This window comes from Balaenoptera borealis (assembly GCF_965194805.1).
Source record: "Balaenoptera borealis genome assembly, chromosome: 16".
NCBI lineage: Eukaryota > Metazoa > Chordata > Mammalia > Artiodactyla > Balaenopteridae > Balaenoptera > Balaenoptera borealis.
The window spans coordinates 56,366,562-56,381,514 of NC_138872.1; the positions used below are offsets into that span (position 1 = coordinate 56,366,562).

General features: G+C 45.1%; 1 protein-coding gene across 46 annotated transcripts in view; it reads left to right on the top strand.

Moving 5' to 3' along the window:
* The window catches only part of RBFOX1 (RNA binding fox-1 homolog 1), a 2,204,510-nt gene that overhangs the window by 2,013,747 nt on the left and 175,810 nt on the right, over nucleotides 1-14,953 (top strand). For all 46 annotated transcript variants that reach the window (XR_014236073.1, XR_014236074.1, XM_082362282.1 and 43 more), the window contains one exon: nucleotides 5,837-6,079. Coding sequence is in view for 44 of the 46 variants with exons in the window: in XM_082362282.1 (XP_082218408.1) it covers nucleotides 5,837-6,079 (243 nt within the window). In the remaining 2 variants the exon portion in view is untranslated. The remainder of the gene's footprint in view (nucleotides 1-5,836; nucleotides 6,080-14,953) is intronic.

Below are 14,953 nucleotides of genomic sequence, written 5' to 3' on the forward strand. Positions count from 1 at the left end.
TTTATTAAACCACTAAGGGCCATGCACGGGAGAAAGGTGATGTCTAAAAAGAAACCAAGAAAAGCACCTCCCATTTTCTCTCTGACTCTGCCTCCTGAGAAAATTAAGGGTGTAGGATGTTCTAGTGACCAAGGAAATTCTCCTTGTATTTGAGGGGCGTCTCTCTGAATGCCTGCAAGCAGCAAAGTCCACACACTGTGCTAATGGTCAGATTACGGTATTTGTCTTAAAATAGCAATAATATCCTGGCTATTTCATGCTTCAGTAAAATATTTAAATTGAAATGGCATTTTTTTTTCCTTTGGTGAATCAGACTTGGTTGCATTTTAATAATCCTTTTTCTCTCTGTAACTGGAGTACAAACTACCTGTAGGGTTGTCTCAGGTAATGAGGGGGTCCCACGTCATCATCTGGCTGCTGTTGGGGTGCTGTTCTAATTGAGGTTTGGTGTATGAGGACAAAGAAGTTTCTTCTGCATTTATCCTAATGGACGTTCTTGATTTCAAGCTCCTACCCAGTTCTGCAGCAGCAACGGTGGGTTTTAAAACACGAGGTCTTGGCTTCTTTCCCCCCCCTTTTGTATATTCGGCAGCAACCCAGGAAAGTCCAGGCCCTGAAAATTAGATGCTAGGTTTGCAAAATCACTTGAAGCACTCCCTTGATAATGTGGGGCTACATGCAAAGCAGAATCACCCACCCCATCAACTCAGAACAGCCACAAGCACCCTGACTCAGTAAATATCAGAATCTCTGTGATCGTTCCCCTTATTTAGGGAAAAGTGTGGGTGGGCATTAGAGTAGAAGAAAGAAGGCAGCTTCTGCAAGTGAGGGAATGTCTAGCCAGAGTGCTCCAAATAATTGTTGCCTGTCACTGCCACCAGTGTGAAATTGGCTTCAGCCTTCCAGCAGGAGCTTGTTCACGTGCCCAAGATTTGCCTTGACCTGGAGTGGAAAAGGTGCCCATGATGTGAATATATTTTTCCAGAAAATCCATTTTAGCCAAGCTAAGTATCCAGGAACATGACTAGGGAGGAAAGAAAGACATCTCCGAAGCCCTTTGAAGGTGAAAAATAATTCCGTAGGAAGTACAGTGATCTTAATTAAATATTAGCTGTAATTAGCCCAAAGTGCAAATGTTGGGAGTATTAATTAGGGTTTCTCTGGAATGGCTGTCAGTGTTAATAAGTAACCGTGCGGGGTCCCACCAACATCTGTTTGAGAACTCCAGGAACGGGAGTGCATCCCAAGCTCCATGGACTTGAATGCTACCTGGAGGTTCCCTGGCTACCATGGACATCGTCTCTAGAGGTGGGCACCCTTGGTTTGCCAGAATGGCATAAGTTTTGGTAGAGGTTGGTGGTTTGCCCTGGCTCCAGTGGTGCCCCTACTTGGCCCTTGCCCTTGGTCCTTGTAGCCTCAGAGCCTTCGGAAGCCCCAGGCTTTGGGCTTGAGGTGGCAGAAGTTTCCCAGGCTCTGGCTACTGGAACCCTGGCCTCTTTGAATCAAATACCCTAGCACCTGACTTCCCCACAGGTGTAACATGCCACCAGGTGGAAAACAGGTCTCAGGGTCACGGTGTACGTGATAGAGAGCGGTTTATTTATTTAAAATTGGAAACGCATCTCCCCACCAGAGATCTTCTTTCCAGAGGAGGGACACCTTGGCGTGGGATAAACCCGGGCTCTGGTTCAGCTCCTGGCTTCCCTCAGAGGTACCTGTGGCTGCAACCTCGCGATATTATTTACCAGCTCTGGGCTACAGTATCCTTCACAACAAAATAAAGTGGGATCAGAGATGCAGTGCATGCAAAGCAGAGAGTCTAGACCTTGGCACTATTAACCTTTGGGCCAGGTAACCCTTGGTTGTGGAGGGGGCGCTGTCCTGGGCACTGTAGGATGTCTAGCTGCAGCTCTGGCCTCCACCCACTAGATGCTGGTGGTACCCCTTCCTACTCAGTTGTGACAAACAAAAGTGTCTCTGGTCATTGCCTAATGTCTCCTGGGGACCAGTCACCCTGCTTAAGGACTCCTGATGCAAAGCATGCAGCAGCGTGCCTGGTGCCCACTGGGTCTGAGCGTCACTCGGTTTGTTTCCTGAGCTCTGGTTGGGAGAAGCAGATGCCTTTCAGCTGGAGCGCAGAAGCCGAAACCGTCATAGGTCTCCTCACAAGCCCACTTCTGCTGAGTCTGAAGCACGTGTGTATACAACGCAGAGACCTGGTGATGGAAAGCACATTCTGAAAAAGATTCTACCGCACCTTTCTTCCACCATCCTTAACGCTGCCGATCTCCAAGTCTGGCTGAGCCACCCCCTCCTTGGCTTAGGTAGAAGGCACCCCCTTTCCCTCCCTACTTCACCACCAGCTGTATTTCCTGCCCAAACTATTTGTGCAACAACAGCTGCTTTTTTGTTTTTTAACATCTTTATTGGAGTTTAATTGCTTTACACGGGTGTGTTAGTTTCTGCTTTAAAACAAAGTGAATCAACTATACATATACATATATCCTCATATCTCCTCCCTCTTGCAACTTACTTGATGCCCCCATATTTCATGATAACTCTGCCACAACGATTAGAAAACTTTTTCTGCAAAGCCAGATAGATAAATAGTTTAGACTTTGTGGGCTCTATGGTCTCTGTCATAGCAACTCAACTCTGCCATCAGAGCACAGTGAACATGGTTGTGTCCCAATAAAACTTTATTTACAAAAACAAGTCGTGGGCCAGATTTCTTCCAGGGTTCGTTTGCTGATCCCTCTCCCATCCCCCCACCCCCATCCTGTTGCCAATGAAGCCTGACAGAGCCCAGAGTCCACTAGCCAAGCATGCGTTCACTTAGCAAACACCGGTGTATGTTGACTTTGCAGCCAGTGTGCTGCTGAACCCTGGAGATGGAACAGAGAATGTGACACAGTCTCCCACCCTCAGGACGCTCACAGGCAAATCAGCAGACGATGGCGGTACCTGGAGTTACGTGGGAGGTGACCACAAGCTGCAGTGGAGTGTAGAGGGCAGGCAACTGATGTGGTTTAAGTGTCAAGGAAGACTTGCTGGGGAGCTCTTGATCTGGGACCTCAAAGAGAAGCCAAGGAAGGCTAGCCAGGGCAGGGAGTAGGGGAGGAATTCCCAAGCAGAGGAGGCAGTGAACAGGAAGACGTGATGGTGTCGAGAGGATGGAGAGACCATAAGCTTCCTGAGGGCAGGCCCTTCCCGCTCCAGTACGGAGAGAGGTCAGATCCTAGCAAGGAGCTATTGCTGTTTTGCAGGAGCTTGTAGGATTGGTTCACTCCTCCTGAGACTGCTTCGCAGTGAGGAAAGGCCATGTGGGCACAAATGTACCTGTGAAAGTGTTTCCACTGAAGGTGGAGAAAGGAAAGCTTTCTCTTTTATGACCATCTCTCTCTACCATTGATCCTGTGATCATTTCATGCTGCCCTGGAGTTTTCACAAGTCTATCTCTCAATTCAGAGACAAGCAAGGTGGGAGGTAGGGGAGGCTGAAACAGACCTTTGGGCAGAAGTGGAATCTGCCCCAGTGAATTTCTCTTTGGAGCGTTCTCAAGGTCCCAAAGTTCCTAGGGTTTCTTGTCAGCCAGAAAGAAGTAGCAACTGTATGGACTTTCTGTGCACAAGGATGTATTCTTTGAGCAGCCCTGTAGAAGAGAAGAATGCTAGTCGGCTCATATATAGAAGGGGATTTTTTCTGGTATTAGTCAAGACCTTTTCGGTTGCAAGTAACGGAAAGGCCGGTTTACACTAAATAAGACATTTACTGACTCATGGAACTTAAACAGCAGTGTTACTCACTGCAGGAAAAGCTGGATCCAAGACTTCAAATGATGTCAGCAGGACTCAGTTGATCTGTTTCTCCATTTCTGGGCTCCGTTTTCCTCTGCGTTGGCTTCTGCTTTAGGGAGGCTCCCTTCAAAAGGCAGTTCTTGGCAGCTCCAGGCTTACGTTATTTTTCCAGCTGCCAGTCATCGTAGTGAAAGAACTTCCTCCCCGAACTCCAGCCAAGTCCCAGGATTAAGGCCCACTGGAGTTGCTAGGGGTTGGGTAGATGGGCGTAAGCCCAGGTCACCGTGACGGTAAGAGTGGGGCCCTCTGGCTAGCCAGGCAGGGTAACATGACCACGTCTAGAGGTAACCAGAGATTGGCCCCATCTGGGCCCAGCCACATCTGCACAATGTGGGGACTGGGAGTGGAAGTGGCCCCTAAAAGGAAACCGGGCTCGTCCTTGAAGAGCAGTGGTTTCCCAAGGACGGACGCGGTTAACTTTCCACGCCAATCCAGCCAACCCCAGCCTAGACAGACCCTCTCAGCCCCAAGTGCTATGAAAACACGTTGCCAAGAAAGAAACGGCTGTTTATTTTTGCTTCCGATGGCGCAGACATTTGGAGAAATTAGTCTGGGGGAGGAGAGGGCCTGAGGGGAGTGTTTTCACTTGTAAAATGTTTTAAACTTATCCTAAGTGTCTTCTCTTCCAAGTGTCATCTTTAACATTCTAATTAAGGTTCCTTCTAAACAAATGCACCAGCTCCTCGCGATGCTCTGAGAATAAACTTTTCTTCCCCCCCTCTCTGTCATGATGGTTTTTGCTGCACTCAAGTTGCTTTGGCTGAAGAAGCTCTCAAATGTTGGTGGCAGGAACCCAGGAGATGTGAGCAGTTCTGACACTTTTGCCCTGGTATCGTTATAGGAGGGCTGAAGTCACATCTAATTGACCACAGGCAATGGGAGAGGCAGCTATTTGGTGTGCTTAATTGCTAAGCTTTCTCTCTCTCTCCCGCTCTCTCTCTCTCTTCTCTTTCTGACTGTGCAATCTCATTTCTTCTTAAGACCGTGGAAAATTTAGACCTTTGGGTTACAGCCCTGATGCCTTGTGTGTGTGTGTTTGTGTGTGTGTGTAGGGTAGTGAAGTTATGGGAGTCGGGGTGGAGAGAGAGAGAGATGCTTCCTGAAATGGAAGCATTTGAATTCTTTTTTTTTTTTTTTCATTCATTTGACTTGTCTATAAGTATCACACTGCATGTTTTGCCTAGATGTGAAGGGTGAATTGTTACATAATACTCTGCTTATAAAAAAAATAATAAGTCAGGGAATGGGAGGAGGCATTGATTAATGAGGCTAAGAATTAAGTCCAGCATTTTGCAGAGATACTTAAAATGAGACAATCACAGAAGGCCATCTTTGTCCAAATTAGGCATTGAATTTTCATCAGCTGCTTCATGTTGGCACTGGGAACATCAAACACACACACACACACACACACACACACACACACACACACACACACGCTGTGACCATTGCAAGGACCACCACCCCCGTCCCGTTATGCGAGCCAAATCACATAAAATGTTGATTAAATTCAAATGCTTACATGAATTGTCTCTCCTCTCAAGAACACACACGTGCAATTTAATCGGTCTTGGCATTTTAAGTATCAAATCAAGGCTCTGCTGTCACCAGCGACAACTACATGCTCACACGTTCCAAAACGGGAATGAAATTAGAACGATCTGCCAGAACAATCCAATCCAGGAGAGCACAGACCCTCACAGTGTTTGGCTGTTGGGCTGGATGATTTGGGAAAGGGTCTTCAACCTTTCAGAGCCTCGATTTCTGCATCTGTACAATGGGGCTCTATCTACAATGCTTACTGTTTCCTTATAGGGTCCGGTGGAGATTGAGTGGGATGCATCGATCTCAGGCTCTTGGCAACCGTGCTGAAACCCACGAAGCATCCGGGGAGCAGTTGTGCTTGTGCCTGGGGGGGAAGTTTCTGCTTGGTGCCCGCTCACGGTTTTCTCTCCCTCTCTCTCTTTCTGATTTTCCAGGGTAATCAGGAAGCAGCAGCTGCCCCTGACACAATGGCTCAGCCTTACGCTTCGGCCCAGTTTGCCCCCCCTCAGAACGGCATCCCCGCGGAATACACGGCCCCTCATCCCCACCCCGCGCCAGAGTACACGGGCCAGACCACCGTTCCCGAGCACACGTTAAACCTGTACCCTCCCGCGCAGTCGCACTCGGAGCAGAGCGCAGCGGACACGAGCGCGCACACCGTCTCGGGCACCGCCACAGTAAGTGCGCACTGGCTTCAGGGGGCGCGCTGGGACCCCAGGGTTCCGGGAATGACAGCGGGGCGCACCTCCATGTAACTGGTCGGGGTGGGGGGGGGGAGACTCCCTCCCGCAGAGCAGCCCCTAAGCTCATCTTTGTTATCCCAGCCCCGCCTAGTTCACCTCACCTACGTGCATCTTCTCCTGGCACTGATTTAAATCAACACATTTTCCATTAACCGCGTGTATTTGTAAAGGGAAACGTTTATCTCTTTTCTGCTTCTATAGTTTTGCTTTTTCTGGAATTATGTCATCTGAGGGGAATCATACACTATGATTATGAGATTGTGACAATATAATTTTTTTTAATGGCTTTATGGAGATACCATTTACATACAGTAAAATTCACCTATTCGAGGTGTACAACTCACCAATTATTATTGTATTTACAGAATTGTGCAACCATTGCTACGGTCTAGGAATATTTCCATCCCCCCCAGAACGAATCTACTGCCCATTGTAGCTACTCCCCATTCCCACCGCAGCCCTCCCTAGCCAAATTCGTTGGAAAGTCACCCATGTTGTGGCTTGAGTCCCTAACATCTTTTTTATTTCAGAGCCCCCGGGGGTGTGGGTGGCCTAGGCCGCCAAGGGGCAGCAGGAGTGAATTTTGCAGGACTGTTCTGCATTTTGATAGTGGAGGTGACACACCTCTGTGCACCAAAAAGTCCGATTTATTGCATAGGAATGGATGAAATGGCTTGAAAACAAGCAAACAAACTGAAAAGAAACCGTTTTTCACCACCATCAATGGAAACTAGCATTGCTGGCTATCCATGAAGGACAACCACCCTAAACAAAAATAACGATGAAAATTCCACAGTGTTTATTTATGTACCGCCTAAAATAACCACACACCGTGCATACCGTAAGACGTGTACGTACGTTTAGGAAAACTTGTTCTGCGGAATTCTTTAGAAGCCTGGACACACCCGGCCTCTAGTCCAGAACACTTTATAGGTGCAAGGCAATTGGGCCTGTTTCTTCTGCCCTCTGAAAAACTAGTATTTGCGAGGAAGTTTGTTGGTTTGAAGCATGATATATTTCTTGTAGCCAAAGCAACCATTGACTAGCTTTGCTACCTGGTACCTCACTGATTTGGAGGTTAGGTTTGGAGATTTTTCAAAATAATGTAAATTTAAAATTTTTCTATGGCTTATCCTCCCTTGTTTATTGTGCCAAAATACATATAACATAAAATCTACTGTTTTAACCATTTTATCGTATACAATTCGGTGACATTAAGTACATTCACAGTGTAGTGCAGCCATCACCATTATATAGTCCTAGACATTCCCATCACCCCAAAAGGAAATCCAGTATCCATTAGGCAGATGTTCTCCATTCCTCCCTCCCACCAGACCCTGGGAACCACCCGTCTGCTTTATTTCTGTCTGGATTTGCCTATTCTGTATTTTTCCCCCAAATGAGGTCATACCATATATGACCTTTTGTTTCTGTCTTTTGCTTAACAGAATGTTTTCAAGGTTCATCCATGCTGGAGCATGGATCAGTACTTCATTGTTTTTATATGACTGAATGCCATTCCATGATATGGATAGATCATATTTTGTTTATCCATCCATCCATTGTTGGGCATTTGGGTTGTTTCTGCCTCTTGGCTATTGTCAATAACGCTGCTATTGCCTTTTTAGTATTTGGCTGCTGTAACTTAGGGATGGGTTCATTAAATGGGTTTGTGGATTTAGGAGGTGTTTATTGTTGTTGTGTTGACTAGCTAGTGATGGAGTTGTTTATTTGTATGTTGGTTGTTTTGTCATAATCAATGGTGGTAGGGCTTGAGAAGGTTATTTTAGGACTAAAAAAGGTCCCATCAGACATCATTTATTAAGCCTCAACATGGACCAACCATACAAACTGCTGTGGAAGATTCATTCATTCACTCACAAATATTTATTAAGCATCTACTCGGGCCAGGACTCATACTTGATGATGTCGTTGAACCCAACAGAAATGGTCCTTTCTCTCTTGTAACTTAGTGCCAGAGACAGAGAGTAAACATGGAGCAATAAAATAGCTGTATAAACACACACTGTGATACGTGCTCTTAAGGAAAAGACAGGTGCTATGGGAGGCTAAAAAAAGATCAGAGGTACCACCTGCAAATGAGTAGTCTGGGAACATTTCTTTAAGGAGATGATATTTGAGGGGAAAAGACAAAGCATCCAGGCAAAAGGAATACCAAGGTCAAAGGTTCCAAGGTTGGAAAGAGCTGGGCTTGTTCAAAGAACTAAAAAAGAGGCAGTATGTCTAGGGCATATGAAGACGGTTTGGAGATGGCAAAGGATAAAATGGGGGCAGCCAGCAGGGATCGTATCCCGCAGGCCTAGTGGGTTCCATGTTGAAAGCTATGGGAAGCCATTGAAAAGAGTTTAAGCCAGAAAAGTTTAAAAAATGACATTTTGAAAGAAAGGGTTAATTGTACCTACCTTAAAGGAAATCTTAATCCAGCTGGGGAGTAGAGAAGCTCAACATCCTTTTCTCATAAAAAGAACTCTCCAGAGATCAACACGATTACATTTAAATTGCATATTAGATGTCCACAGTGCCCCAGACACTACAGGAAGTGAAACGATGAGCAGACAGGCTCCCTCCCTTAGAGAGGTTTTGGTCCACTAGAGAGCGTAGGATATGTGTTCTGTTACTTGTCATAATGTCGCAAGTTCTAGAGCATGGATTTCCAAGGCTTTAGTGTATTATGATCGTGGAAGAAAACACTTTCTAAGAGATCTACCTCAAAATCACTGATGAAGCAGTATTATTTCATAGGCTTCTTATTGCTGTCACGGAAACCTCAGTAGGGAATGTATCAGCTTATAAAACAAAAAATTCCAGACAAGTGCTGGCTTTAGACACAGCTTGGTTCTTGGCATGCGTCTGTTAGGTTCCAACTGCATCCATCTCTGCCTCTTCTTCCTCTTGCACATCATTCTCCACTTCTGTGTGATGGTCCTTCAAGTTCAGGCTCTTGACATCACACCAGATTCCCAGTGAAAGACTCTTGGATTAGTCCATACAAGCAAGCCTGGGAATCACTCTCTCTCTGGTTTGCGCAGTTCAGTGGCTGAAGCAGAGAATAGATGTCTCAGCCATGGGGCCACTGAGGAGCCCCATTCCCAAATACACAGACCAAGGATGGTTCCACCAGAGTCAATGATAAGGTGCCTTTGGGACTTCTCGTGAAAGGTATTTAACAGACAGCAACTGGTCAGCGCCAAAGGTAGTACGGTGATCCGTTTGTATGGACAGGCCTGAATTGATTCATCTGTTGAGTGTAGGGAATGGAGAGAAGGTCAAGGACTGAGCACTGGAGAACTCATAGGTGGTGAGGTTTGGAAGAAAAAGAGCTATTGAATGAGATGTAAAGAGGGTATCCAGATGGGGGGGTTGAACCAGGAGAGTGTTGTCATGGCAGCCTGGCAGGTGTGAACTGAGAAGACATTATTGAAGCTGGCAGTGTGGACATCACTGAAGACCCAGGAGAAAATAGCCTTTGTAGAGTATTGGGGAGAGATGCCAGGGGGCCAGGAGTTGAAGAATAAATGGGAACTATCAGAGTGGGTATGTGCAGTACCATTGTAAACATTTAGAGGGAAGAGGAAAAATAAAAGATAGCATTGGAAGAGCACAGATCTCAGAGGAAGCAGTTTGTAGGAGAGTGGATTTTGACTCACTGTTTACACCGCAGAGAATTGCGATGGGGAGGACAAGGAAGAAGAGATAGGGAATGATGACTCAAGAAAGAAAGTGACAAAGTATTTTAGAGGAAATAGGAAGGAATATGACCAAGGGTACACAGATACAATAGGTAGTCTGGGAAAGGAGAAGAAATACTTTATTTTTTATAGCTCTATTGACGTATAAATGACATACAACAAACTGCATATTTAAAGTGTGCAATTTGATAAGTATTGACATATGTACGTAACTGTGGAACCATTGCCACTCTCAAGATAACAGACATGTCCATCATCCCCACAGTTTTTTTTTTTTGTAATCTGGAAACCACTGTATTGTTTGTTTGTCTGTTTGTTTATATTGAAGTATAGTTTATTTACAACGTGTTAGTTTCAGGTGTACAGCAAAGTGATTCGGTTTTATGTATTTATATTCTTTTTCATTTTATATATAGTGGTTTGAGTAGTTTGTATCTTTCCATCCCAAACTCCTAATTTACCACCCCCCCCTTTTCCTTTGGTAACCGTATGTTTGTTTTCTTTGACCGTGAGTCTATTTCTGTTTTTGTAAATAAGTTCATTTGTATCATTTTTTTTTTAGATTCCACATATGTAAGTGATATCATACGGTATAATATTTGTCTTTCTCTGTCTGATTTACTTCACTTAGTATGATAATGTCTAGGTCCATCCATCTTGCTGAAAATGGCATTATTATTTCATTCTTTTTTATGGCTGAGTAATGTTCCATTGTATATTATATATAACAGTATGGAGATTCCTTACAAAACAAAAACAGAGTTACCATATGATCCAGTGATCCCACTCCTGAGCACATATCCAGGAAAAACTATAACTTGAAAAGATACATGCACCCCTCTGCAATCTTCCCTCTCCACCTCTGTCTCATTCCCAGGAACCAACTGATTGGCTCCTATAGCTTAGTTTTCAGATTCTAGAATTTTCTATCAGTGACATCAAACATCGTATGCTCTTTGTTTTCTGGCTTCAGTCACTTAGCATCATGGTTCACAGATTCATCCATCTCGTTGCATGCATCAGTAGCCTACTCTTTGCATGCCATTACGTAGAATGTGCCACAATTTGTTGATCCATTTACCTGTGGATGGGCATTTGAGTTGTTTTCCATTCTGGGCCAAAAAAAAATGGCCAACATTACAAATAAGGGCTCCCATGAATATTTGAAAACATTTCAATTTTGAAACAGAAGAGAAGTGTCATGGTCCATTCTGGCTGCTGTAACAAAAAAACCACAGACTGGCTTATAAACAGCAGAAATTTATTGCTCACAATTCTGGAGGCTGGAAGTCTAAGATCAGGGTACCAGATGGTCAGGTGAGGGTCCTCTTCCTGGTTCAGAGCCTCTGCCTTTTCACATGGTGGGAGGAGTAAGGGGGCTCTGTAGGATCTCTTTTATGAGGGCACTAATCCTATTCATGAGGGCTACACCCTCATGACCTAATCACCTCCCCAAAGCTCCACCTCCTAACATCATCCAACATGATGATTCCATGTGATTCCAACATGTGAGTCTGGGGCAGTGAATGGGGGACATAAACATTCAGACCATAGCAATAATGAAGAATAAATGTGTGAGGAAACAGATAAATCTTGAGGTCAAGAGATGACCTGAGGAGGTCCCTCTATACTAGCTTCATGCTCACTATCAACTGACAGAGAGTGAGAAAGGAAGGGATTTAGAAGCAACAGAATGATTCCTGAAATTGAGCAGACCTGCCAGGAATCTGGCTCATACACTTCTAGGGTTTTTGAAAGGCAGTAGGCACCTCTCTGACTTTGGGGAGTGTGAGTTTGTAGTGAGGCTGGTTATCCGGTGACTTTGTCTATTCCAGCAATGTTTGGGTGGCACATACTGCTTACAGGAAGTCTTCAAGGAAAGAGGACCATGATAAGGTGAAGCAGGAAGGGCTTTGTGGCTGATCCTGAACGAAGTCTTAGGACATATACTCTTAGCTGGTTTGGGGAAAGAGCAGGCATCCTAAAAGGTGCCATCTTGTTTTCTGCTACAATTACATGCCTATGCTTTTCTCTCTTCTGCCAAAAGGGAAGATGTTTCTGTTGTCTGTGACCTACTTTTGAGTTGTAGTTCCCTGACCTGACTGAGCAGAACATAGTCTATGACAAGTTTCTTCAAATTGTCTGCATCCTTGTGCATTTACCGGGGGCAACTTCTCTTCACTTAACCTCAAAGTGAGTCAGAGCCATGGTTCTCCCAACCCCGGAAAATGTGGCCCTGTATTATACACCTGATTTATTCCCCACAGGGTAGAGTTGTACCTGAAACAACTCTAACTGTCCTTTGACAGATATGCACCGTGCTTAATGCCAGTCTGAGGCCACTGGAGGGACCATCATTTCTTTGAAAAACGGAGTAGTTTGGGGTAAGAGAAAAGATCCATCCATCTGGTAGGCTCCAAGAACATCTAATATATGCACATGATTTAACACAAAGTGCAGGATCTGTAAAAGGGAAGCAGAATGCACCCAGAGCTCCCAGCCAGAGCTGAGGAAAGTACAGACAGAAAAGACCTATCAGGTCATCCTTTCAGTTCCCCAAGGGCTGAGATGAGTCCCTGCAGGACATTTTTCTGCTGAATGTCTATTTAATGTGGGCCTCCAAACACATCATGGATCACTGTGCTGACAGAGCCAATGCTGTATTATATCAGATACCGCTCCTGACAAGGTATTTTACTCTTGACATATTATAATTAGAGATTTGCAAGTGGTGAATTCTCCATGTATCTCCAATAGCAACTTAACTTCTATTTTTATCACCTCTGCAGTCTGTCTAAAAGTCTCCCACCAGCTCTAGGATCTGATGGGAGAAACAATGTGAGTCTTAGAGCTTGGTCCCTGAGCTCTGGGCTCTGTTGACAGAGAGAGGAGCTCTTTAAGGAGCCAAGTTCTTCTTGATCTTCAGTGCTTCCAACTGGAGTGCTAACTGTGTCTCCAGTGTTCATTAATACCTTTAAGAAGATAAGACGTGGCCTGGTAGCGACTTCCTCTTCTTAACCATTTACATACTGGCTCTGTTTTGGAAGCCAATTGTGCAGCTAAGGTATGGGGAAAATTTCTCAATGCATTCCTTTTTGTTAACTAGCCATTATTATTATTATTATTATTATTATTATTATTGCAATTCAGGTTTGTGGTTTCAAAAAGTCACACACTAGAAAGTGTATATAATGAAAACTAAAATTTTCTCAGAAACAAGAGTCACCAGTTCTTCCAGAAATGCTTTATGCAAACACAAGCATATGCCTGTGTCTTAGTCCGTTCAGGCTGCTATAACAAAAATATTATAAATCGGCTGGCTTATAAACAACAAATATTTATTTCTCACAGGTTGGAGGCTGGGAAGTCTAAGATTGTGGCACCAGCAGATTTGGTGTCTGGTGAGAACCCACTTCCTGGTTCATAGAGGGCTGTCTCATTGCTGTGTCCTCACATAGTGGAAGGAGTGAGGGAGCTCTCTGGGGCCTCTTTTATAAGGGCACTAATCCCATTAATCAGGGCTCCACCCTCATGACCTGATCATCTCCCAAAGGCCCCCACTTCCAAATGCCATCACCTTGGGGGCTAGGATCTCAACATATGAATTTTGGGGGGATACAAACACTCGGTTTATAGCCACCTGCTTGTCTATTTCTCCCTCTATCTCTAGTTTATCTCTCTCTGTCTCTAATTCAATCTTTACATCTTCTAACTTCTCACTAGTTCCATTCCCAAAAGGACAGAATTAAAATCTACTAAGCACCTGCTTTGGCACCTTTTATATCTGAGAGATCATTCTGTATCACGCTTTGCATTCTTTTGCATGTTTGTCTGCTATCTTACATACAGAGGTCTCCCACTGATGGAATTTAGGCTGTTTCTGGGGTTCATCTTGCAGCGTCATTATTCCCAGTCAGGCTGTAGTGAGCAGCTGGGTACAAATATCACTGTCCCCCTCCGGTGTCTCTGTGTGAATGGTTAAAGGTGCATGGGTTTAAATGTAGACATTACCCTCCAGAGAGCCCATGTGCAGCCCACAGACAGTCCCGAGAAGGCCTGCTGCCCGCAGCCTTGGCTAGCACAACACGCCACCCAGCTCAGCTCACAGCCGTTCCACCTGTGTATGCTGGGCTGGAGACACCCCCTCTCTAACAGAAGAAAGTAACTTGAGAGCTGCCTGGTGTCAGGGAAGAGAAAAGGAAAGGCTGCTGCCATTGATTGAGGCCTGCCGTGGTCACAGACCCTGCTAAGTGCTCTTTCAATCCCTCATCTCATTTTATCCTCGCACCAAACCTTTTACATGATATTAGCGTTCCCTCAATTTTACATTGAGGGACCAAGAGGTTCAAGATGTCCTGGAGTTTGGAGGAGTTGTGATGGCAGAGTAGAGACCCTTACCAGATGTGGCCAGTGTCAAAGTCTAGACTTTCTTCAATCTCCAGGCTCTTGCCTACAAGTTCTCCTGGGCAGCAGCTCAGATGCCCAGTGCCTGGGACCAGAGTGAACAATCTAGAACTCGCCCCAAGGCTGGGTCCTTCAGCCTGCTCTCCAATTTAGAAGCAGGTCAGCTAAGAAGCTGGAATCTGGGTGTGTCAGGGTCCGCCCCTCTCTTTACCATTTCCAAGCTGAAGGCACTTGGGCTGGTTGTTTGACCTCTCTGCTCTTTAGTCTTACTGTTCCCTTCCTCCACAGTGGCCCTGCCCTTCTCCAAACACCCTTCCTCTTCCCTTCGAAACAGTCATCAGAGACAAATTGTAAAGCACCAGAGACTCCTTCTTCCTGTTGGAGGACTTTGGCATCCCCTGCTTACATTTAAAGTTTGGCAAAATCACTGAGGGGTGCCAATCTAAAAATAGGGTAAGTAGCTACATCCAAACAGGAGGCAAGAGAATCACAGTCTCCGAAATAACAATTTTCGCTCGTTGAGCGTCAGGCTATGTTGTAATCATTTTACATGCACAATCTCAAGTCATCTTGACTCTCCATCACCAAAAAAAAAAAAAGAATAAAAGTATGTTAGGAGGCATTGTCATCGCCATGTTACAGTTGAAAAACCTGTGGCAAGTAACTTCCTGAAGGTCATTGTAGCTAACAGGTA